This window comes from Pseudopodoces humilis, chromosome 7 (genome assembly GCF_049639895.1).
Source record: "Pseudopodoces humilis isolate 2021_Gansu_Grassland_sample_001 chromosome 7, ASM4963989v1, whole genome shotgun sequence".
NCBI classification, from domain to species: Eukaryota; Metazoa; Chordata; class Aves; order Passeriformes; family Paridae; genus Pseudopodoces; species Pseudopodoces humilis.
Window position 1 is genome coordinate 51,358,142 of NC_142206.1, and position 26,435 is coordinate 51,384,576.

Sequence of the window (26,435 nt, forward strand, 5' to 3'; positions counted from 1 at the left end):
TTTGTTACCCTCCTTCAGATGCGCTCTTCTGGCTTAAAATGTTAACCCTTGAATGATGAAAGGTACAAAGCAGGTTGAGTAGAAGGACTGTGGTGTAAAGAGAAACAGTTTTACCCACAGCAGGAGCAGGAGTTTAACCCCTTTGCTGTTACAGCTTAGCTCTCTGTAAGTACAATGGTTTCTTCACTATTGCTCCAGCACAGGGTTGGTGCTTGCTCATAAAGTTGCAGGGTCCAACCCAGATAAGGGACTGCTAATCCAGTTAAAGGTTATTACATGTTTCTAGAAGAAATGGACTGTTCAGGGAGCAGATGCCTAAACCTTTAACTAGCTCAAACATTTTGGTGTGTTGGTAGTGTTGGTGGAGAAGCCAAAACACTAAATATGATGACACTCTTCTAAGCACTTCCTGCTTAGGTGTGCTGAAGGTGACTAAAAACAAAATTAGTGGGGCAGTCTGTGCAGTTATAAAGAAAACAAATATCACTTCACCCCAAAGCTTGTCCAATAGGATAATGCTACTGCACATGGTAAGTTACACATGTAGACTCAACCTGACCACATAAGAAGAACAGAAAACTTTTCTTCTCCAGTGAGTTGGCATCTGGTTTTGAGAACAGAATTTCATGCTTAATATTTCTATAATAAGCCAAACAAATAATACTAAATCAAGAATAATTGTGGATGCCAGACAAACAAGAAACACCAGCTTTAGATCGTCTTCTAGAATTGGCAAAACTATTACCCAGTTCTGACCATTTGGCATCCACAGTTTTACAGCATCCTACTAAAATCATTCACAATGGAAAAGGCTGTTAATGGCACCTAGCAATAATAGCCCTTTTAATGAATGCTGTAATGACTGTCAACTCCACAGATTCACAAAATCACTACACTTTACACAGTTCAAATGTGCTTCACATAGTCAGGTTCTCTCAACTGTAGCCTCCCTTTCTTATTTAATTTCCCATACTTGTTCAGGATTTCTGGGAACTATTGGGAAGCCTAGCTGAGGGAAATTCCTAACACACTCAGAAGGAAGAGCACAATTGCTGACTCTGTGCAAGGTACCATCAAAATATCTCATTTATATAGTTTTAAGTACACATCACACCAATCTCCAGCATCCCAGGGATGAATACAAAAATCCTTTGCTCCGCTGAGGACATGGCCTAAAATATACAGCTCTGAAGCAAGGCATACTGGTCCACACATCCAGGCAGACTCACCCTTCCTCACCCAAAGGTGCCTATCCATCAGCTGGCTTCCCAGCATGAATGTATTTCTGCTACACAATTCAGTTACTTCCTTCTTGTGCTCATGGGAAGGACAGATGACAGAGTAAATACAGCAGGAACACCTGCACACGTCTCCTAGTGACAGCTGCCAGCCTTTGGAGTTTGAGGTATATTAATTCTGCCCTGGTGTGCAGATCTTAACTCCTCTTCTTGTGGTTGTCAACAACTAATCTTTATTAAAGTTGTTGTTATGGAACTAAAATAAAGTTGTCTGGGAGTTTTATCTCTAAATAAAGTGTTTTCTTCTCTGAAGTAAGAGCTCCATGTCTCATGACAGACTTGTATTTTCAGTTACTGCATTACCTACTTTCTTCTCTGTCTGTATAAATTAGATCTTCTTTCATCACCAGAAGAAAACATAGCCGTAATTTTTCTCCTTTATTGAAGATTTTGCTGTCATTTTGAATTGGGTATCACTCTCTGACTTGATGCAACTACTGCCAACATTTACCACGTGACATGCTTTATTGAACAAAGTCAAATTTTCATAGGCAGCATAGTTTGTGGATGAGCCACGTCAACACACACCCACACTGAAGGAGGCTCAGGAGAAACAATTTGCCAATAAGACCTCATTTGTTTTCCCCTGTCACCTGTGCTGACCCTTCCCGGGGTCAGCCTGGGTTTCTCTTTCCACTGGGTTAGCTTCATGCTGGAGTTGTGAGTTGAACTGACCGAACAAAGGTGCTGAGGAGCTGGTGCAAGAGCCTTGGGAGAAGGAAGACGTGTTCCTTTCGGCAGTGTTAAGCTGTTGGGTACACTCGCTTGTATCACCCTTCACAAAGCCCGGCAGTCCACAACGCCCGCGTGTGCGCAGCGCTCGGCAAGCCCTGGTGGATGTTGGCATCGTGTCCCTGCCCCAGAGCCTCCCAAATGAAACGTGAACTTCCAAGAAGCAAACAGCTCCCCAGGAGCCGGGCTCACCGCTGCCCGGCTTCACCGCTCCTCCCCTGCCCATGGTCTCCCAGCCCCCGAGCTGTGCGGAGCCGCATCACTGCCCGCCTTCCGCAGCCGGCCCTGCAGGAAGCTCCAGCCGTGGGAATGCTCCTTTCATGGGCCGGGAGAGGCAGGAGGGGCTGCAAGGACAGCTCCCCCGCAGCCAGGGCTCTGTCTGGCCTGTCCTGCGGCACACCGGGCCGGCCGGGGCGGGGAGCGGAGCCGGGCTCGCCCCGCCGCGAGCACAGCGCGCCCCCTGCCTGCCTTCCCCTGCCTCCCCTCCCCTCCCTCCCTCCCCCTGCCTGCCTCCCCCTGCCTTCCCCTGCCTGCCTTCCCCTGCCTGCCTCCCCCTGCCTTCCCCTGCCTGCCTCCCCCTGCCTGCCTTCCCCTGCCTGCCTTCCCCTGCCTGCCTCCCCCTGCCTTCCCCTGCCTGCTGCCTTCCCCTGCCTGCCTTCCCCTGCCTGCCTCCCCCTGCCTGCCTCCCCCTGCCTTCCCCTGCCTGCCTTCCCCTGCCTGCCTCCCCCTGCCTTCCCCTGCCTGCCTCCCCCTGCCTGCCTTCCCCTGCCTGCCTTCCCCTGCCTGCCTCCCCCTGCCTTCCCCTGCCTGCCTTCCCCTGCCTGCCTTCCCCTGCCTGCCTCCCCCTGCCTTCCCCTGCCTGCCTTCCCCTGCCTGCCTCCCCCTGCCTGCCTTCCCCTGCCTGCCTCCCCCTGCCTCCCCCTGCCTGCCTCCCCTGCCTGCCTCCCCCTGCCTGCCTTCCCCTGCCTGCCTCCCCCTGCCTCCCCCTGCCTGCCTCCCCCTGCCCGCCCTCCCCTGCCTTCCCCTGCCTGCCTTCCCCTGCCTGCCTTCCCCTGCCTGCCTCCCCCTGCCTGCCTCCCCCTGCCTGCCTCCCCCTGCCTGCCTTCCCCTGCCTGCCTTCCCCTGCCTGCCTCCCCCTGCCTGCCTCCCCCTCCCTGCCTCTCCCTGCCTGCCTCCCCCTGCCTGCCTTCCCCTGCCTGCCTCCCCCTGCCTGCCTTCCCCTGCCTGCCTTCCCCTGCTGCCTTCCCCTGCCTGCCTTCCCCTGCCTGCCTTCCCCTGCCTGCCTTCCCCTGCCTGCCTTCCCCTGCTGCCTTCCCCTGCCTGCCTTCCCCTGCCTGTCTATCCCTGCCTGCCTTCCCCTGCCTCCCCCTGCCGCCGCCAGCCCCGCTCCGACCCGCCCTGCCCCGAACACACGCTCTCCCTCACCCCTCAAGTCCCACCGCCCCTTGAAGCTAACGGCGATCACACGAAGGGTGGCTGAGGAAGGGCTCACTTCATGAGAGGGACGGACTTGGTTTGGTAGCGTTCGAGTGTTCTCGCTTCCTTTAGAAATACGTCCTTAAGGAATTTGAAAATGTTTTGTCTGGAAGTTAACAAATGCGGGGCTGCTGTAACTAACGATACCGCTGTGATCCGGTACATAATCTATTTAAACAGATTGCTCCTGCAGAACTCACATGGAAACAATTTCGTCTTCTAGATAAATATTTTTTTCTTGTGATACAGTTCTTTGCTTTCCTAAAGAATCACAATCTTTCTACAAAGTAATTTATTCCACGGAGTGGTTTATGTTGTCCACAGGATTTGAAATTGCTTTCTCTCACAAGTTGTATTTGTTGTTACACAGCTTAAGTACTTCCCCCATGGATAGTTTATGCTACCATCCCTGCAATCTTGGGCATTTCAGGAAGATTTACTAGCATCCTGACACAAACTCCTGCGTGGAGTGTGGGAACTAGACTTCTATTCTACAGCAAAAATTTAAAAAACAGAAAGTAGTAACAACGTTTGTAATCTCCTATCCAAATATGAGAACCTAAGGGGTTCACTGTGGACACGTTGTCAGAATTGTAAGACAATGTAGGTCCTGTGAAGAAAACTTCTCTTCTTCCCCTGTAAGCATCGATGCCACTCTTCTCTGAAAGCTCACCCTACTGTACTCCCCTGGTCTGTCTGGCCGTGCTCTCTGGACTGCAGCTAGCTCACCCTCGCAGATCTGCTTTCCCAAATGTATTTCCCCATACTAAGGTTTCAACCTGATGCACTTAAAACCTTTCATTTCAGTGCTGCTGAGCTCACTTCTGACAATAGGAGTGACACGGGGTTAAGAGGGGTACTTGTTCAGCCTCTTCAAGTCAGAGACTAGACTTTAAGTAGAGGAAGAAAACAGCCATTTGAAAATGTCTCGCTGTTGTGTGTATGTAGTGTGGATGTGTAGGAAGAATTCCCTCTGCAGGGAACAGTTGGAGAACAACTTCGATAATAAAGTGTAATGAATTCCAAAGATTATGTCATACTGTCTATTTTTATTTATAAGAAATATTTTTAGTTAGTATGTATATTGTAGCAATATATATAGACCCTCCAAGATGGACTAGGGTTTGAATATAAATTCACAAAATAAAATTACAATCTTCTGATGAGTAACAAATCCTTCTAGTATAAGCACAGTAGAAAAACCATTGAACAGCTTTGCCCATACCTAGAGTGTAAGATTTTGCTCATAGTTTAGCAAACTGTCAGTCAAGTCACAATACCTATTTCCTCATGGAAACCTAGCTAAGTTGGTTTAATTAAAAAAAAAAAAAAAAAAAATAGCTGCCCTTGGGCTTTCCTTGAGACTGCAACATTTTATATCTTATTTATTTATTTTTATTTAGCCTTGTTCATTTCAATCTATTTTTCGTTTAAAATGAATTATTAACTCTAGGGCTACATCTTCCTTAATGCTACTGGGATCTATCTGATGACTTCAATAGAAGTCAAGAGCTGAGCACTTTCCAGCATCAGGTCTGTAACCCAAGGGAATGCATATGCGGGAGAGGAGATAAGGAAGCCCAGCTATTTGCAGGACAATCAGCATGAATAGAAGCTGCAGATTTGCTCCCTAGCCCCAGGGAGCAGCGTGAGCAGTTAGGACACGAATTCATAGACATTGCCTGTGCTGGCAGGTGTGAAATCGTAGCATGCTGGCTCAATTAATAGGTATTATTTTCCCAGAATTTCTGCTTTTTGTGTTGTCTACCATTTGCAAGATACAGGCTATTCATATGTCCACACACATCATATGTTGGTGTAACGTGACTCCTTTGTGAAGACTGAGGATTTTTGGAAGGGTAGTTTCATACCCTCAGCCATGAAATCAGGAATGGAGGACAAAAACTTCATTTATGATCATCAGGTTTAAAACTCAATAATAATGATTTGTATTTTTCATTTATAATTAAAGGGCTAAACTTTTCTGGAGTGAGGATTAGTCCCACTGATTCATGTATCCTTTCATATGGTAAGAAAAACTAATTATATGATCTTGTCCTTACAACAAAAACCTTTTTAATACAACTGGAGTGATTAATGACCATAACTTAGAAATTAGTTTGGAATGGTGGCATTCCAAGCCCTCTATCATTCTGCAAGATGACTGAGGAGAGAAAATCCTTCCTTACTGTGCTCAGCCTCAAACACACAAGCAGATGACAAATGTAGGAGAGCACTACAAATCTCAGAAAATAAATGGGTGTAGCTTTGTTAGCTGCTTGGTGTGCTACTAAGAGGGGAATCTGTAGTAGGATGGGATACAGCAAAGAAAAACAAGAATTACTAAAAGTACCGGAAAGCGAATCAGGGAAAATAGGTGTACACAGAGTTCACTGCTTGTTTCCAGTCACGGTCAGCAAGCAGAACCTTACTTTCATAATGAAGCTTTAAATGTGTTTTGTAGGAGTTCATACACAAATTGGGATCAGGGATTTCCCTCATGTTTAATTAGCAATCTGAGGAGAGAGGACAACGACATTTGTAGCAGAATCCAGTGGGCCATAAGGCCAGGCGTGGTGGCAGTTATATTAGATCAGCTGGAGATGAGGAAGTTAAATTATGAAGCACTAGAAAGGTAAAGTTAAAACCACATTTCCTGCAGAGCTGTAAAAATGACAAGGACTCTGGAAAGATGGCACAGCTAATTAGCATTTAACTCAGTGAATTACTTTAATGGCATTGTAAATCCCAGTTTGAATTTCTTCCCGAGTTAGAGTACTGACCATTATCTGCTGATCATATATATGGTGTATAATACATACATACACATATATATGTGTGTGTACATATATATGTATATGTATGGAGATAACTTACATTGAGCATATCTGAGAGATGAGTTGTAAGAGTTCTCCCAAACCAGGGTGCTGCAATGTCTCAAGCACCCTGTATCTTCTTGTGCTATGAGCAGCACTGCTGATTTCTCTGCAGGTGGTCTGAATTTAACAAATGCTTTAAGCATTCTAGGAATTGCAAAATAAAATTACAAATAAAATTTAAGATAAAAAAAAAAATTAAAAATAGCCATGTTCTTCTAGTGGTGCCCAGTGAAAGGATGTGAGGCTGCAGGCACAAATTGCAATACACAAAGTTTTCATTAAACGTAAGGGAAGTGCTTCTTTCAGTCAAACATGGGAAGAAGCTGCCCAGAGAGGCTATGGAGTCACCATTATTGGAGGTATTCAAAGCTTGGCTGAACACAACTCAGAACAATTTGTTCTATTTGACCCCACTTTTGAGCTAGGGTTTGGACTAGAATTTATCTAGAGATCCCTTGCAATCTCAGCTCTCCTCTTCTGTGAGCCTCTGAAACTGAGAAGGTCAGTGCTTCTCATTCAGCTTAGTATTCTTTGGGGTTAATTGAAACAAAACACGATTTTTCAAATGATCCTTGTATGCCATTAATGCACATATTGGCAGTAACCTGCTTGCAGAACTTCCTACTACTTACACTGATGTACATCTTCACCTTAAAACAAGAACCCAGCACATACAATCTTCTGTAGTACTTCATGCCAACTATATGTAAAGGCTGAAGGAAGTTCAGAGGTGTAAGAAATGTCTTTGAGAGCATGCATCTTGTCTTCTTTTTCCTTCCTCTCCTTTCTTCTCCTGCCTTCTTTTTCTTGTGCATAGTATGGGGGCTCAGGTAAATGTGGATGGCACTACTTTTTTTACAACACTGCACCAGAAAGAAAAGAGGTGAGTTCTCAGTAACCTGTAGCTTTATAACTTGTCCAAATGATTTCTGCACAGAACTACTACACTGTTTGTACTGGCTTTGAAGTTGCCATCTCTTTGAATCCTGAGGTTTTCCCTGCACATTCCGGTGCTAAGAAAAGCAGATGTGTGAGTCAGATCAATCCAAGAGAAAGGAAGGCTTTGAGTACAGCAGAAGCTGGGTTTGTCAGGAGAAAACCCGTGACATTTTGTTCTTTCAGTCAGGTGTGCTTGGCACCTGAAACTGCTAACAGGAATTTTGCAGTGGCAAGAACAGAGAGTGGAGATAAAACAATGCTGGTGGGTGTGTGCATATGAAAAGTAGAAATTTTGTTTCTGCAGACTAATGGTGGACTACAATTTCCTGCAGCAGATTTTAAGGAATAAACCAGGGAAGAACACCCCTACCCTCACTCCCCAATAAAACAGCTAAATCTGAGGCATCTAGAGCTTACAGAGAATACATATTCCTAAACACTTATTAAGATGCCTAAAAATAACGTTTATTTCAAATTGATGGTTTAAGTTTTTTAAATTAAACCTTTTTACCCCTTGTCTAGGAAACAAACTGGAGTTCTGAGCAAGGGGTGAATAGGGCAAGAAGATAAGAGATTATTAAGGGGTTAAGTTCTGCTGCTGTTTGGATGGGAACAAAGTTTTATTTTAAACACCTTTTCAACGAGCAGCTTTCATATCTTTATTTTTCCTTGTTGCTGTATTTTTTTGTCAAGTTAATGGAAAATAATGTAAGTTAAGCAGATCATCTCATTCAGGATAAAGAGAACACAATTGAAAATGAGGTGGTTGTGATACTTACAAACCTGAAAGTGCCTTTTCTGTCTGAAATTATGTAATTGCTTCCAGTAAAAAAAAAAGAAAACCACAAAAATGAAACAAGGTTGTGCAAGATTATTTAACTATTATCACTGACCTGGACCAAAAAATTTGTCTCGATAAACAAGGGAGACTTGTGACTTTGTTCCTGTATTTGACAAAGCTCATTTACACTAACACCTAAAAAATCCCAAAATAATCCACTCAGGCCCAGTCCCACCTGCTCTGATGACAATGTCAGCTCTGATGGAAATTCAAGAACAGGACTGAGTGCATGTCTAACATGTAGGTGACGTTAATATTTTCTCTATGCAAGCTTAAAATATAAAGTATAACTGAGTGGTATATTTCTCCTAAAAAATAATAGAAAAGTACACCATAATGACTCACCATTTTTAAAATTACATATAACTTCTACGGAGGGATGAGGGAGACTTCATTCTAATTTTGAAATCTTGTTCTTAAAAGCTACAGGACCATTTTTCCCACGCTGGTACACTTGTCCTTCCAGCTATAAACAGAAGGGCAGAATTTATATGTAGAGTTCTGGAAATCTCTTTACAGGATCTAAAAACAGCCTTTCAGTTTGTGAGAATCTTGCCATGATAAACTACATCTTGTAGTTTGTTACAATGTGAGTGCTGAGTATGACTGGAGAGAAGGAAATTCCAGATCTCCACAAGTAAATTTGTTGCTATTTCTAATATTTAATAGGAAAGTATTTCCTAATCTCATCATTAGGGCAAACCTCAGTACTGGTATCTTGAGACTGGGACTAGACTAACTTGGAGAACACTTGATGATGAGGTAGAAGAAAGTACTTATTATCAGGAACCTTTTATCAGCTTTTATATTGTGACAATTTGGGATATGAGCAAAGCAGTGGTGTACTAAGAAGTGAAGGCTAAAACGGAATGCATACTTGCAGCAGCCTTGGAAATACTTACGAGGTAAACCTGCACTTGTAGTTAACATAAAAGGGGACAGAAAGGTGATGTAACAGCTGGGGGAAAAAGGAAGACGAGCTGATGTTCTTTCCCTGAGTACGGAAGGCCTGTGAGACTTGTTTTAAAACAACCCTCATCTTCAGTGGTACTAATTTACTTTGTATAATCCAAGAGCTCCTTTTTTTTTGAAGATACACATGCTTGTAGAGCCACCAGCGCATTAACTTCTGACTGAAGATAACATAGAGTCCTTTTGAAAGACTTTTGGCTACCTGTAGAGAACAGTTTACAGTTACTCAGCCCATGGCTCCACATCTCCGTAAGTCTTTTGCATCTTCTTGTTCATACCAAGACAGCCAGCTGCTTCTTTGCAAGTTCTGCTCCTGATTTATAGGTATTCAGGCCTGACCCCTTACAAAGGCAATAACGCTCACGAGTGCTACATTTCCCTTGGCACCTCTGCACACGGCAGTTCCCTGATGGGGTAAGGAAGGGATGTCCCGCAGCAGCTGGCGGAACGGGAAGGAAGTGGAGTGTGAGTGGAACGCGGAGCTGCTGCATTTGCAAGGCACGAACTGCTGTGTTGCTGTTGGAAGAGGTCTGGGGAGCAAAGGAGTTCAGGGACGGAGAGGTGTGTTAATAATTAAGGCAAATACCTACATTTAGTAGTTTAAATGGGGGGATCACCTCACGTATTAGAATTTTGTGCAGTGATTGAACTGCAGTGCTTCACTTATTTTAAACGCTGTTTCTCGGTAAGCGAGTTCATGCACTCGGCCGCTGATGGCCCCACCGTCCGTACCTTCAGGCCGGGCTGCCGGCGGCACCGGGAGCCGCGCTCCGCAAGCTCCCGGCATGTCCGGGCGCATCTCCAGCGCAAGGCTGCGGGAAAGCACCGCCTTCCAAAGGGAAGGAAAAGGAATAAAGGGAGGAGAGAGGAAAAATTCCCACGTGCCAATAACAGCTCAACTGTAAAATTCAATCGCGCCGACCCTGCCCACGTCCCAGGGCTCAGCCGCAGCTCGGCGCTCGCCCATCCGTCCCTCAGCGCAGGAGCCCGGGCCGGCGGGGAAACGCCGCCGCTCCGGCCCGCGCTCCCCGCGGGGCCTCCGCGGGCCGTGGGCCCGGGACACGGCGCGCGGCCGCCCGTTAACGGCCGCGCGGCCCCAGCGCCCCCTGGCGGCGCGGACCCGGCCACCCCCGCCCGACGCGCACGGAGCGGCGGGGCCCGCGCGGGCGGCGGGGCCGGGGCGGCGCTTCCGCGCGGGGAGGGGCGGGGCGGAGACAGCGCCGCGAGCCAGTTGGCTGCTCCGCGCCGAGAGGTGCGCCCCGCGCTCGCAGCGCTCCGTGATAGGACGAGAGGAGGCACAGGGGGCGGGGCACTTGGCACGGCGCGGCCCCGTTGGTTGCTTCTCTCGCCTGGGCGCGGCGGGCGCAGCCATTGGCCGCCTGGCGGCGGGGGGGGCGAGTCCGGCGGCAGCGGCCTCCGGGGCTGGGGGCCGTCTCGGCGGCAGCGGCGGAAGTCTCGCGAGGGAGTGCGGCCGGGATTTGGCGGTGCTGCCTCCCTCCCTCCCTCTCTCCCTCTCCCTCCCTGCCTGTCGCTGGCTGCGAGGCGCTGGTGTTTGTGTGGAAGGGGGAGGAGGAGAAGGAGGGCAGGCAAAAGGAGCCCGAGCCCCACCATCCGCCGAGGAGAGCGGACCGGAGCCCCCTCGCCTCCTGCGAAGCTCTCTCTCCCCCCCTCGCCCCGCCATGGCCTCGGGAGACACCCTGTACATCGCCACGGACGGCTCGGAGATGCCGGCCGAGATAGTGGAGCTGCACGAGATCGAGGTGGAGACCATCCCGGTGGAGACCATCGAGACCACCGTGGTGGGCGGCGAGGAGGACGAGGAGGAAGAGGAGGAGGACGAGTGCTGCGAGGAGTGCGGCCCGCACCACCCGCCCCATCACTACCACCACCACCAGCCCATGATCGCGCTGCAGCCGCTGGTGTCGGACGGGGACCCCAGCGGGGCGGGCGGCGGCGCGGCCGGCGGTGGCGGGGGGCAGCTCCACCTGCACCACCACCACCAGGAGGTGATCCTGGTGCAGACCCGCGAGGAAGTGGTGGGGGGAGACGATTCGGACGGACTGCGGGCCGACGACGGGTTCGAGGATCAGATCCTCATCCCGGTGCCGGCCCCCGCCGGGGAGGACGAGTACATCGAGCAGACCCTGGTCACTGTGGCCGCCGCTGGCAGCAAGAGCGGAGGCAGCGGCTCCTCCTCGGCCGGCGGAGGAGGCCGCGTTAAGAAGGGCGGCAGCGGCAAGAAGAGCAGCAAGAAGAGTTACCTGAGCGGGGGAGGCGGCGGAGGGGCCGAGGGCGGCGGCGGCAGGAAATGGGAGCAGAAGCAGGTGCAGATCAAGACCCTGGAGGGGGAGTTCTCGGTCACCATGTGGGCCTCGGGTAAGTGCGCGCCGGACCCCTCCCTCCCTGGGCCGCGGGCCCCGCCGGCGGCCGCGCGGTGCGGCCGGGACAGTTTTGTTTTGAAGGGAGGCCATGTTTTGATGTGTGCGATGGGCGCCGCCATGTTCATCGCCAGGGCAAGTATGGCGGCTCCCCGAAAAGATGGCGGGGTCTGCGCTGCCGCCGCCGCTCCTGCCCGGCCGCGGCGGGGGGAAGGAGGCAAACATGGCGGCGGCCGCCAAGATGGCGGCGGCGGGGGGGGCGCGGGGGGGCGGCAGCGCCGCCGGCTCCCGGGCCAGGCCGCAATGGCGTAGTTTCTGCAGTAGGGGGAGGCGGGGTGCGGGGCGAACCTCCCTGCGCTCCCCCCGTCCCCGCCCCGCCGCCGCTCCCCGCGGGGCCCGCTCCGCGCCTGCCCCTCGCCCGCCCTCCCCTCCCCCGGCCGCCGCCGCCCTCTGTCCTCCTTCTTCCCCGTGTCCCGTTCCGCCGCCCCTCCCCGGCTCCCTGCCTGCCGTTCCGCTCCTGTCCCTCCCGCTCCGCGGGTGAGGCGTGTGCGCCGGGCTGTGACCGCGATGTGCGGGCGGAGACCCGCCCGTCCCGACCCCGCGGCTCCCCGGCCTGGGGACGGCGAAGCCCGAAATACCGTGTACAGCTCGCCCGGGGGCCGCCCGGCCCCGGCCCGCTGCGGTGGCCGGGCGGCGGTGGGTGGGGCCTCCCCGGCCGGAGCCCGCGGTGCCGGCGAGGGGAAGCAGCTCTTCGACCCCGCGGGGCTGCCCGCGCCTCCCGCCGGCTCGGAGGGGGCGGCCGCAAACAACCGGCCCTTCAGAGCCCGAGGGGCGCCGGGGGTGGCAGCCGGGAGGGGCGTCTCCGGAGCTGACCTCCGTCCCTGGAGCTGCGGGGAAGAAAGGGGCAATTCCTGACTGGCGCTGGGAAACCGTCGGGCTTTTTCTCGACTAGGTCTGAAGCTTTAAATAAGCTTTTTAAGTAGGCTCAGAGAGACCTTGTCGTGGGAGATTCTGTTTTTTGAGGATTTTTTTTTTTTTTTTTTTTTTTTTTTGGTGCGTGTGGGAGTGTCTTTTAAAGGCAGTAAAATATTGTGAAGGTGTTTAATATCTGTGGGACTTGGAGTAAAGGAGCAGGCATGCACCTGCCCTACCCGCTTTATTTATTTATTTTTTTTTTAATTTTTACAAAAATGTATTGCCAGCAGCAATGCTCTGTAATCAGAGTTCAGTCCATAAGTTACGTAAATGTGAAAAAAAGAGGTCAGATAATACAGTTCATGTAATATTTAAATTGGTGGGTGCTTTTTGAATAGTAAGTTGGTAATCTGTCTTGCACATCATAATTTTTGTGCTCTTCAGAATTTTTTTAGAAAGAGTCTAGTAAAATAGAGATACTCTTTAAGCTTTTGATGTAGTCAAAAATGTTTGCACTCTGTGATGTTTGCAAATGAGCAGAGGTTGTTAGAAAGGGCAGTGTAGATGGGAAGGTGTATTGGATGGCTGAGTTCTCCTGCCTGAAAAGATGGAAAGTACAGCGGTGTAGATTTTTACTCTCATTTTAAATACAGATGACAACTTTAGTAAGTTTCACAATAAGTAAGTTTCACAGAGTATCTGACACTATTGGCATGTCAGTTGACAGCCCAATGATCAAAGTTCTTTACTTCTTGATGAAGAGTTTCCCAAATACTATTTAGAGGGATGGTGTTCTGTGTGCTTCTGTATCGCTGTATGGAACTGAATAAATTCCCTTGCTAATAATTTTCTTAGAACTGACCATCCAAGAAAGATAAAAGATAATAGAAACTAATACAGGCTGCTGGTTGTGGGAGCTGCTGGAGATAGCTGAATGCAAGTGGCGGTATGACTCATGAGCTGGCAGGATACAGGACATCGCTGAGATCAATTGACAATTTCTAGCATGCATTTGCACTCAGAAATTCAGAGTGCCTGATAGGATGCATTCCTTAGGAATGCACACTGATTATTACTTGGCCCAAGTGAAGCATGTGTATAATCAATAAATTTGCTTCTCTTTCCACATACACAGCTTTTATATCTGGGGTAGCCTTATTGATTGCAGTGGTTTTCTTGTTTAGGAGCATGACCATGCAAGCTCAGTAGGAATGATACCCACTTATAATTTACTGGACATTGAATTGTATTGCTACATTTAACTCAATTATATCCATGATGCAGAGGACTAAAGAATACCTAGTCTGACTTGACTTGCTAAAAAATGCCCTTCCAAAACCAAAATCAAATATACAGGGAAAAAGTTTGACCTCCCCTTCCTTTGCGCATACAGACACCATCCCCCACCTTCAAACAGCGTTGTTAATAACCTGGTCAGTTGAGAGTGTTGTAAAGTTTTACTGAGAATATTGGACAGGCTCATATGCCTGACATACACAGCTTTATTTAATGTTACAGAAGGGGTCTGATGTGGTCAAATGCTGGGATTTTTTTTTTTTTTTTTAGTTTTTTTTCTATTTTGCCTTTTTTCCCCCTGAAACTTCAAAGGCTCAGTTGTTACCAGAGAAATTGAAGTAGAAACAAAACTTGAGGCAGAAGGATGTACATCCAACCCCAAAAAAAACCCATCCTGAGTACCCCCCCAAAAAAAAACCTTCAGCTAAATCAATACCAAGAAAACCCAAAATCACTGGCTTGCAAAAGGATGGTTCTAAAGTTTCTCTAAAGAAGCAAACTACTTTATTTTGAAGAAATACAGTAAGTTTAAATCTGTATTTTGACATAATTAAAGATTTGCTTGCACACTGATTCAGTTGACTGTTTTAAAAGCTAAGTGAAAAATTAATCAAAAGACAAGTGATAAATAAGGCCATGCATCAGGATAAAACAATGAGCCCTATATTGCTGTGCATGGGATTTTGATTTGGGAAGGACACTGCTCACCATGGTGTGGGTAGACAATGTGAATTAATCCTTGTTAGTGTTTGGTGGTGCTACTATATTGGCTTGTACAGGGGTGGTACCAAATTTAACCAGTCATAAATCTTTTCCCATAAAGGAGCATAACATGTCTTGTAGCACCTCTTGAAATGCGTAGAAATAATCTGTGAAATATATAGCGATGTAACTAAAGGGGATTACTTAATCCTTGCCTTCTTATGTGGTTACTTAGAAATTGCAGTACTGTTGTTGGCAACAATTTAGTTACCGTAACTTCTCTTATCAGTTTGGTATCTATGGTAATATCAAACTTGTGACCCATGATTAAAGTGTTCAGTTTGAAGCAGGAGTGCCTTGTTCTCATTCAGATCAGCTTTTCAGCTCTTCAGAATACTGAATTTCAGAATTATTTCAGAATAATGAAAGTAAGAAGTGAATGAAAGTATTTTTGAAAGGGTTGAAGAGGATCTATGGTGGATAGTTAATCATGTTCCTATAGTGTGTTTAATTTATATAAAATATATTTATCAGAAATTTGCATATAATTAATGGGGCTCTCCAAGTGAGACTCCTGTTTGTACTAGAAAAATAATTCTTACCAAGTGAAATTTATTTGTACCTTTGCTGTATTCAGCTTGAATCATTGTCTTTAGTGAGTTTTTCCAGGTTGGGTACAGAATAGTGAAGGGGGAGGGGAAGAATCGTGAGAAATCACTTTGTCAGATGGCGCTTGCAAAACTGATTCTTGCGTGCAGGAACATTTGGGAAGGTGGTGCTTAAATGCTGGTTGCACCAAATGCTGGAAATTGCAAACAATTTGGGCTTAGGTTCAAAGACGAAAAAATTGATTACTGTAACTACATCTCTTTCTAGGTAATGACTCTGTCAAGCTTTCAAACCTGAAATAAGAGTTGGCTTAAACTATTATTTTTAGCATAGTCTGCAAGCTAAGGGCTGAAGTAGCACAACCAGACATTGCCCACAGATGTTAAACTGCTCAAGTGTCCTATCCCTAGATGGGAAAGACAAAGATACAAATGTGACATGTATGGTTTGGAAATTATTTTCGATAATAGAGGAAACCTGTGCTGTGCACCCTTATTTGGAAACTTGGGGAGTTCATGTTGGTTTTCTAGAAGGTTCTTGAAAATCTCTTAAAATTTCAATGTCAAAAAATAGAAAGGTTTTCATTTTGCTTCATCAGATTGCAGGGGTGAGAAAATAACCATCTGCTGTCTGACCAGTTGTCTTAAGTAGTATAAATGATAGATGAGTCACTTAGTTCAGTTGTGGGCTTGTATCAAAGATGGCCAAAATGCTTTGCAATGACAGATAGATAATGAGCTTCCTATAAAGTTTGTTATAATGGAGGCAGAAAGTGATTCTCTGGTTAAAATACTAAGATGTCACGACAATGATATATGCTTTTGCTGTAAGTATTTAATCTGCCCTGTCACTTTTTCCAATGATAAGGCAGACTGTTCTCTGTGTTTGTTTTAAATGTATTTTCAGTTTGGAAAGTGAAATACATGTATGTGGTTCACCATCTAAAATAATTAATTTGCTTCTTAGCCCATCTTTAGACTACAATCCTCTAACTTGCTGTTGGATCCTTCCCTGGGGGGCTCGAGTCACTCCTGTGCTGACCATTCAGAAGGTCATAGTGCTTCGGCACAGTCTCATAAATGCTGAAGTCAGATGATGACTATTGATATATGCACTGGTTTTGTCAGTTCATGTCTCAGTGGTGTGAAATAAGAGATGGGTGACACACGGAAAGAAGAACCTGTTCTCCATCTGTGTGCAAGGCACGTCAGAGGGAAAGTAACCTAGCAGCCGTTTAGGTTAAAAAATGACATACTGTGCAAAATGGAATTTTAACATTCAGGAGTGTCTGCTAAATAACTGTATTATTTAACAAGCTAATTACAGCTCTTTGCTTCCAAACATGACCAATGAACTAATTTGCCTGAGGAGATTGCAATGTGGCAGCAATAACCAAGCTGTTACCACAGTGCCTTGGTACTGCACAGCTGCCGAATACATCCTTTATCCTGTAATTGCTTTTCAGCTGTTCCTAAAAGCAAATGTGTTTAACTGTGTGATCATATTTTAAGCTTAAATGTTGCTCATCCTTTTAGTGGCTAAGTAGAATATCTTTTAATCTGATGCCTTGAGGAGGAAGCTGTAGGATCAGGTGTCATTGCTTTGCTACCAGGTCTATCTTCTGAGTTCCCGTTCGCACCGTTTTCCTCAGATGAAAACTGACTGAACAATGTGTTCTCTCTGCTCGGTAATAGAAGAGGAGGATGGCTCGCAGATTTGGTGATTTAGAAGTGGAATACAATAAAATCAAGAATAACTGAGGAGAAAATAATGACAGAGCTTCAAGGTTTGAGTCTTAAGAGGGTCATTTTAGTAAGTTGGGGAGTTTCCATAGTTGTCAGCTGCTACTCAAGAAATGCACAAAATAATGGGATTCCAAAGTGGGTGGATTTTTCAGTGTAACAGAAGGGCTGTAAGAGATGGAGAAAGTGTGGCAATAGGAGCAAGATGTAATCAATAAAGTCTTGGGAGGCAGATTCTACCATATTTTGTTACTGATTTGTTGCATGGAGTTACTGGTTTTATCCCAGTAATCTTGCTCCTTACTTCATTCAATATTTGCACTTCGTCCTCTTAAAACTTCAGGTTGTTTCGCTAGTAGTCAAAAGACACAGTTGGCTGAACACTGAACTTTCACTGATCTTAGTAGAAAAATGTTTGACATACTTGCTTTGAAGGGCCCAAGTGGATCTGATTCAGTATGTGTTATCGCACATAATTAGGGGGCAGTGAGAGATGTGTAGATGGAAGGACACTGAACATGAAGATGTGTTAGGGTATGTCCTAAAAAGGTGCATAGAACAACACAGTTTAGACTAAGTATCTACCTTAATATAAGTTGGCATAGAAGGATGTAGGAAGAGGCCATTAAAATTGTGTTCCAAGTTCATTAGAGAAAACTGCATTGGATCTATAAGAACAGTGCTTCAGCTGAATGCTTTATATTTGAGTCTGTTGTAGTCTCAGGTGTTTTTAAGGGATGAAACAATGTAGACAAGATAGTAAATATAGTAATAATAGCCTCCATGGTTCTGTCTGTACATGTCTTGCATGGGTGGCATCCAGAGGTGTTACTGTAAATTCAGGGCTGTGTTTTGCTTTGCTTTGGATGCAGTATGTTTGATATATATGTCTCTGATGCTTCGTGAGAGGAAAAGGGGGAAGCAATTTGCCTGTAGTGGGCATCAAGACTTGATTGAAGGCAAAAAACAACAAACAGTTAACTTGCCCAGTTTGCAGCAAGAATGATCAGTTCGGCCCGAGTGAAAGTTTGCTTGCACTTTACCCTCCAGACTTTGAGCGGCCTAGTCCAGGTTGGTAGGCCAACAAATAAACTAAATCTGTGCATAGAGCACTTTGATAAAGATTTTCCATTTCCAAAGTTCCTCAAAAAAATGGGGAGATTTCTTTTGTGTGTTTTTGTTTTGTTTTCCCAAAGACCTGATAATGTCACAGGATGGTCACCATACTAAAGAGCTACTGAAGTCTGCTGCTACTTTTTCAGAAATACTAGCCTAATGTAACACTTCAAGGTAACTGTTTTGTATTTTAGTGTTTTGCTTTAAATTTGTTTTTAGAAGTGGAGGTGTGTGCTACTGTAGAGATGCATGTGCTACTGTAGAGATGCAGTTTTTTGTTATAGGAAAATGTGGTGGGTTTTTATTTTCATATAACTGTTAATATACTAAACAATCATTTCTCTTATGTTTTACTCTATCCAAGCAATATGTTTATAGTTTTTGTGTTTTGCTCCAGTAGTCTGTGGAATTAAATAGCTGTGGAATTGACTTCTGTTGGCAGGCTTTTGGGAAGTAAAGCCACTGAAGGCTGACTTTCAGTTTGGTCCTCAGATAATAAGAAAGCACTGTGGAATAGCAAACTTCTACGCTAGGGAAGGAAAGAAGATCTTTAAGAACGTGTACAGAATTTCCCAGTTGACTCATGTATCTGATATGAGGCAGGAAATGAAAACTTGTCTGTGTTATGAATGTCATCAAACAGTCAAACTGCACATTCTGGGTAGCTGTTGAAATAGCCACGTGGAGGGCAGCTGATCTCATTCTAGTCCTCAGCATAGAGAAGGTGTCACTTCTAGCTTTGCAAAAATTCTGATTTCCCAGTCTTTTCTCCCAGTGTAGGCATTGCTACATAATCTTTCTTCAAGCTTCTCTTAGAAAGAACAAATAGTTACCAAGCTAGAGGCTTATTGACTTGAATTTGTAACTCCTTCAACTGCTCTAAACATAAATCTTTGCTTAAGGTAAATTCAATTGTTTTTTTAGAGTATGGGTAGGGACTGAAAGGTAGTGTGGTGAGTGGACAACTAAAAAAGGTCAATAGTCAATTTTGTAGTTTATTTTGAGTTTAATGCTGGAGATAGTATTTTCTTATTTACACTTCTGTCTTTGCAGCATTGGAGTCTGTTTTCCTCTTTCACCATGGAATATACATGAACTGCTATTTGATCTGGTAGATCAGATTAAACCTCAAACTAGCAGTAACATTTCTAGAAATAGCTCGGTGGCAAACATTAAAAGCAGGCATTACAAATTGAATAGAAATTTGTGTGTGGTATATTTATTTTATTTGCTTGTCTTGTTGTCTTTGTCTCTCTTTCCTAGCCTAAGTTACTGAGTAATGACTAATGTTATTTCCCGTGTTTCTGTTTAGGGGAAAAATCCCAAAACATTTTGTCTTTTGTTTTCTGCCTTATGTTTTCCTATCTTTTTTTAATTGGTGAAATACTATTTCTGTCCTACCACCTTGTGTTTCCACTGCTTAAACGATATCTGTAAAATAAAACTTCATGTTGTTCTTGTATAGTCTCTTGTGTATAAAACAATTTCCAGTGTCTGCTCCCCATGCACACAGTAGAAGTACTGTCAAGTTCTGTTACATTGAGCTGAGCAGTTACAGCCATATATGCATCTGTTGTCCCAGGTGTATTTGAGGCTGGAAAACAGGGTAGGTGCTGTGTCTCACTTTCTGCTGCTGTGAATACTGCAGTGAGGAACATAGATGGGTGTTTCTGTTCTCTCTCATTTTTGTGTCTCTCAGTTTCTATTACAAAATAGCAAGAGGAGATAGAATGCATGGTACAATGTTTTCTAAGGTATGAATGTGAGTAGACAGCAACAGCAGGTCTTCCACCTGATTTCACTGCAGTCCTTGAGCACAAATTCATAGGAGAAGCTCTAGAGCAGAGAAAACAGCAGTGTTTTAACTGGCTTGCAGATCAAAGCTTTGAATAATCCCAGTCTGCTGTTTACATAGTGGAGTGGGAAAGAGCTTAGGCTGGCCTTTGCCACAGAAGGAGGAAGCCCCCTTGGGAGAGAGACAGACACATGGTTGAATTACTTGCTTTCTTTGAGATCTGTCTGTACATGTTAGAAAAACTTAATTTTACAGGCAGGTGCTGAAGCCCATCAGCAGTTATTTTTAAATTTGTTGTCTCTATGACACTTCTGTTGGAGGTCAGGGAAGTCTGAAGACTGAAGTAAAGATCAGTAGTCCTGACATCGTAGGGTAAGTGTCTGCTGTTCTTCTGATAGGCTTGCAAAGTTAGGGACTGCTGCTGAGTATCAGCATGGTTATAATGAAGATCAGTCCAGAAGAGGTTAAGGAAATAAAATATTTAGGCATTGTTTCAGGAAAAGTACATTATCTTTCAAGTGCAGCCAACATTCATGGGATTGTTCCACTAATTTCTGCATTTGTTTGTGTTTAAAGTAGATTTGCAATTTCTGGGTTTTTTTCTCACTCACTGTATTCTTTCTGTGTTCTTCAGGCAGTAACTATATGTCTTTTTGCTCTTCACATTTAATGTGGGAATCTGGATGAGCAGTATATTCTATTAAACATGTGGCAATCATGAATTTGTATTGAGATGTAGCCTAATAAATTGTATGCTGTTCTTACCTTTAGTATGAATTTAGTACTGAATTCAGTATTTTGTGTATTTCAGATGATAAAAAGGATATTGACCATGAAACAGTGGTGGAAGAGCAGATCATTGGAGAGAATTCTCCTCCAGATTACTCAGAGTACATGACAGGGAAGAAACTTCCTCCTGGTGGAATACCTGGGATTGACCTCTCAGACCCCAAGCAACTGGCTGAATTTGCTAGGTAAGTAGGAAGAAAGGAACTTTAAAATTGTGTTCTTTTCATTGGTTTAATTATGAAATGGCTAGGCAAAATGGAATATTTAGTATGGCTTACTATTCTATTTAATTCTATTCTAAAGCAAGGGACTTAACACAGCATCAGGTACTCTGTTCTGAACTAAAATAACAGGATTTAATATTCAGTAGTGAATTCTTCAGTGTATTCCAGTCTTTAGTTCCATTAGGTAAGACAGGAATACACTGATAGACTGCATCGCTCTACGTAACCCTGCCTTAGGATTGGACTAGATGGGCTCTAGAGGTCCCTTCCAAGCCCAGCAGTTCTGTGATGTGTCAGATTATTTCATGTGAGTAGACTTAAATTCGTGAGAACCAAAGGATCCAAGAAGTGAAATGCTGCATTTGGGTTGTTCAGTACAAAATAGCAAGGCTACAGGATCTAGTTGGCAACTCCACTTCCTGTTCTTTTTCACCTGCTTCTTAGGCTCGAGATTTTAAATCGTGTCCTGCACTTTCAAGTGCCACTGATTGTTGCAGTTTCACAGTTGGTAGCTATATTGCTTGGATTTTCTCTGGTGAGTCAGAATTATCACTCGTTTACATAATAATAGGCTGACCTGAGCGACAAGGTGACTTTCGCTTTCAAACGGCGGTGGAATGACTTGCAGCGGGGCGGGGACAGTGAAAGTGTCGGCTGGGCCGGGCTCTGGTGCCGGGTGCTCGGGGCAGCCCGTGGCCACCAGAGGGCACCCCCGAGGCCAGCGGAGGGGCCGCTCGAGTGCCCCAGCGGGGCTGGCTCTGCTGGCCCGGGCCCCTCGTGCTGCGCTCAGCGCAGGGGCAGCGTGAGCGCTGTGCCTGAGCGGTCTGGGCACGGCTGCTGCCTGTCTCTGGCTGCCAGATTGTCACAAGCTGAAAGCAACATGTGTGTAAAGCCACATTCGTTTTCATTTCTTTAGCAGCTGGCTGTTCTTCAGAGCATAGGTGCACACTTCTGACACTTGGAGTAGGAGGACAGTCAGATGGTGTTAGCCTTACTACCTAGTAGAGGGAGAGTGTACCTTTTTCCAGGTACTTGCTAGGCGCCGGTGGCTGTTGATACAAAGTTCTGGTCTGGTTTCTTGGCTAGCTGGATCTTGGTGTTCAGTGTGTGCATTTACTCCTGTTTCACCTTTTTGATCTTGCTGCTTTTTACAAGTTTTGTCCTGGTACTCTGTAGTGTGTTTGTGCTGGAGGAATTACAGCATGGCTGCATCCCACAGTTACTTTCACTAAAGCCGTTGAACTATGAATTTCGAAGGCTCCTAGTAAAATAGTTCTTCAGGATTTTCTTACTGCTTCAGGTTGTCTGATCTGGAAATGTATAAAAGCCCATCACAAACAGCTGAAAACAGGGTTCTATCTGAAGTGATGGGTGGATTTAGTTATTGATACTCTTGTTTTGTGTTTCACTATAATTTATCAAAGTTACTGTAATTTTCTCTAGGACTTGCTGAGGAGTTCATACATTTTTTTTGTGAAAGCAAATAATTTAAGGAATACTCTTGAGTGTACATAGTGTTCCAGTTCTAAACTGTTACCTACATATTTTTACTCATTGTGTGTTTAGAATTGTGCTCTCCATTACTTTAAAACATGCTAAAATCTTTGGTTCTATTAGACACTGAAGTACTGAATAGCTGTCTTTTGATAGGAAGTAGAAATAGTTCCTTGCAGGGTATTCTCCATGCAAATACTGAATATTTTTTTCTTCAGATTGAGTTGAATACTTGAAATGGTTGTCAGGATTTGGGCTTCTTGAAATGACCAGGCTGCTTCTATCAAATCTGCCTGCATATTTCTGAACTGTATTGTAAAACGTTTTAGTTACGTTTCTATTGAGAAAGCAGTGGCTGCTGGCAGTATTTAAAAATTATTACTTCACTGTATTTATGGTAAAATGTTCTAGGAAGTTCCAGAGCTGGAATTTGTAGCAGGTAGTGGAAAGATTCAGTTTTATGTGTACAACTTCTTTTCTCATAGCAGATAAAATATAATCATTTCAGTCAGAAGATAAATGCATGATGGTAGAGGAAGCACTTCGTGTGGATATCACCTTTAGTAATATAGTCATATTACTATATATTACATATGTTACTATATAATTGTAATATCCCCTAGTTGCTAGAAAAATTGTTCTCATAGCTTAATTGTAGATACATGAGAATTTAATGCATTTTCTAAGAAAGGCTGATTTCTTGGTCAGAATTGATGACTGTCAAACTTTTACTCTTGTTTTATGTTATGTCTTAAATTATTGTGTTTATTTATTTTTTTGAGACTGAAGAGTATGGGTTAGAATTTTATTATTTCTTGTTAAGGTCTTGTCTTCTTGGAATGAAGTGTGTTGCAGGGACTCCTTAGCTAATAAGATGGATTCAAGTACTGATACCTGCAGACTGCTGTTCAATTGCTTGACCTTGCTGTGTACAGTATCACTAGGAGCTTCACACAGCAAGCTGGAAATAAAAATTGGGTTTATATAGCTGGAGTTGGCTTTGGAGGTTCAAGGAATACAGTTTTTTTTCATGCTAAAAGAATGTGTGTGTTTAGTATAAAGTTCTCTGAAATTGTCAGAGTGCTCATTGCTTTACCGTTCAGAAGCTCAAAATTCTCAGTAGCTGTATTTTGAAAACTTCTAGCAGCACATGAAGTTGAAAATTGCTTCTAAACTTAAGTAGCTTCACGTGCTGTAAGGTTTTGAATTACAAATTTGTATTTAGATTACCTGAAAAAAGAATTGTGGCAGTCCACATATAAGGAAGTGTGAACTGGCTAGTAAAATTGTATGCTAAGTGCATTGTGTGTAGTTGAGAGAAGGTTATGTAAGGATGCTTTTTGGTTTTCATTAAAGTAGGAAGGAATCTCACCATACATTTGTAGAAATTACCTCCTCTGAACCAGGCTAGATCCATTGTTTATAACAAACGGTAGCTTATTTTGATTAAGAATAAACTGTTTTGAAATACTTGCACTGATTATTAAGAGCAAAGTTCTGAGGTTGAGCTTAAACAGACAAAACTCAAATTCTAGTGGTAGTAGATTTTGAGCAAGGTTCTGGTATTCTGATTATTATTTAGTTAGTGAAAGGTAATGCAGGGACCAACCTGATGTTTGAAGTTATTTGTAGCTCTGCAGCCCTTTAAAAAAAATAATTAAGAAGTGTAGTAATTGAGCATCTGCAGTGGCCAGCAGTGCTCAGAGCTCAGTGGCTCTCACAGAGCGAGTGGTTGTGGTGTCTCTTGCAATACAGTTGTCTTTCACTGCCTGGTTTAGAGCATATGTCATTGAGTCATGTAGCAGGAATCTAAATTCTTTAACTGGAACTCTGACAGTTTTTCCTGGAAAAGCTCTTATGCATTCTATGATTCCATTGAAAACATTGTGAATAAATAGGCTGTGTCAGAACATCGACATGTTCAGTAATACACAGACGAATGACCATAAGTTACACCTGGCTGGCGGTTTACCACTTTTTGCTGATTACTTTATTCTGTGTTAGGAGTCTTGAATTTTCTCTAGCATGCTTTAAAAATGCAATAAAAAAGGAAAAGGTGGAATTCTCTTGGGCAATCATATCAGGATGTGAAATGTTAATTGTGAATGATCTGCTCAGAAGGACAAAACCTAATAAATTACCGTGTTTTCATTTGATTCCTTTGACCGGGAAACTACAAATCCCTTCAAGTGGAGTAAAATGCTTCATCCAAATCTAAATTGATGACAGCTCAGTAGTTAGCTGTGAAGAAATCATAGTTGCTTGGTAGTGAAAACTTAGGAAGATAGCAGGGATATTTCTAGAATGTGCATATGGCAAATTCTCTCGAAGCAAACCACTAAAAAGGCTATCCCTGGTTGTCCTCTCCTTCTCTCTTGTCCTCCAAATACATGACTGAACTGGCTGAAGACAACAGAACACAGACATCTGTAAAACAAATAAGAAGGAATATCCTATAGCAGGGAAATTGGCAGAGTAATGGGTCATGGTGGTAAAACCTTCATTCTTTGTGGTTTTATTTTCTGCTGATGTTGGTGTCTTTTCTGAGGGAGAGCCATTGTGAGGACTGGTCTTCCTTTCTATCCACTTTCCAAACCTATAGAAAACAGAAGAGGAAACTGCATTAGAGTTTGAAATTGAACACCCTTCTTAGAAGTGGCAAAGCCTTCTGTTCATCCAGATTTATGACTTAGGCCTCTTTATAAGGTGTATGCTTTTGTATTCTTGTTAGAGAAGCTTAAAGGGCAGTAAAGTGACAATTGCTTTACCCAGTATTATTCTAAGGGAGGGGAGATCTGCTCCATGCCACACTGCAGAGGTCACTGTCCCTGTTTACACATATGATATTCCTCATAACTGGAACAAACCTAGGGATAATTTTTGCCAGAATCGTGGAGTGAATTAACTTCTTATGGCAGTTTTCTTCCTAATTGTGACTGAAGCAGGTAAGACACTGGCTGTTCTTGGGTTGTGTGTAGATAGATTCCTAGGACACTTTGTGCCACTCCCCTTTCATCTTGTTTATCCAGAAGCCAGTCTAGCCAGTTCCAGGAGTTGTTCAGCACAAACAAACTCTTGCAGTAGCACGGGGCTGTGACCCTCAAGTTGGTTCTGCTCAGCAGGGCAGTTCAAGGGGAATGGCAGAATGAGGGGAGCACAGCAGCAGTGTCAGTAACTTGCTGTTGTTGAGAGTGGATAATTTCCTCCACCTCTGACTGTTCCTGGGGAGCCAGGAGGGTGGACATCAGCACAGGTGAATATCATTGCTGGTCATCAGAGACCTCTAAGATGTGTTAAAGGAGTTGGCTGAAAAGAGAGTAAAGCTATTAAGGTTAGCTTAATGTACAGAGGGAGCAGAAGCTGAGAACACAGAACTCTTTAGCGGTGGCAAAAAATGGGAGATGATGGAGCAAGAGGGAAATTCTATACTGTTACTTGAATTATATTTCTTTTCTTCCCAGCTTTGACATCGTTTCTATGGCTGCCTTTTAAATTGCATTAATTGGCAAGTCTATAGGTTATGGAGTTTGACAGGGATTTGGGGTGGGGATTAAGGTTCTCTTAGGGTGAAGTACTTTCAGTTCAGCTATGTAGATTAAAGGAGGTGGATTTAACTTTCAGGTAATGCACAATGACAATATTGCTTTCTTTATTTTGAGAAACTGAGTGGTTTAATACCTGCGATTTCACTCAGTCTTCCTTATGCATGGATAAGGCAGCATGCTTTTATGCAGCTCATTCTGTAAAGCTATTGGGTTACACACATTCCTGCTTCCTCTGCTGTCACACATTCCCTCTCTCCACTCCCCCAGTGCAAGTTAAGAGGTAGCCTTTAGTTGCAGTGTCCCAGTGACTTGATCCAAAAGGTACCCTTCCTGATTTTCACAGTTAATTGATTTGCAGTTGCCTTTACTAGGCTCAACACATGTAAACTCACCGCAGAAATGAAAATTTTGGTCTTGCCATGTAAATTGACTTTCTGCAAAGGCAGCTGTTTCTGAAGTTCCACCCCAGTACTAATGTGTGTCTGTAGTTGTATTAAGTAGTGATATTTGTTAGAGTTCTGTTTTTGATTAATGTTTCAGGCTAAGAAAACTTGGATGGAGCTGGTAGAGATGCTCTACTGGGTGGGAGCCAAAAGTCTAATCACCATCTGCAAGAGCTACCTGCACCAGTGTAATTAAGATGAACAGCACAGATTCTAGTCTGGTCTCCTTTTGCAGAAAGTTAATTTTAAA

General features: G+C 44.4%; 1 protein-coding gene across 1 annotated transcript in view; it reads left to right on the top strand.

The window, feature by feature from the left end:
• The first annotated feature begins 10,529 nt into the window (after window positions 1-10,529).
• Window positions 10,530-26,435, top strand: part of YY1 (YY1 transcription factor) — a 34,688-nt gene continuing 18,782 nt past the window's right edge. The window contains exons 1-2 of the mRNA XM_005520133.3: window positions 10,530-11,513; window positions 20,502-20,664. Of these exons, the coding sequence (XP_005520190.1) occupies window positions 10,817-11,513; window positions 20,502-20,664 (860 nt within the window). The 5' untranslated portion in view covers window positions 10,530-10,816. The remainder of the gene's footprint in view (window positions 11,514-20,501; window positions 20,665-26,435) is intronic.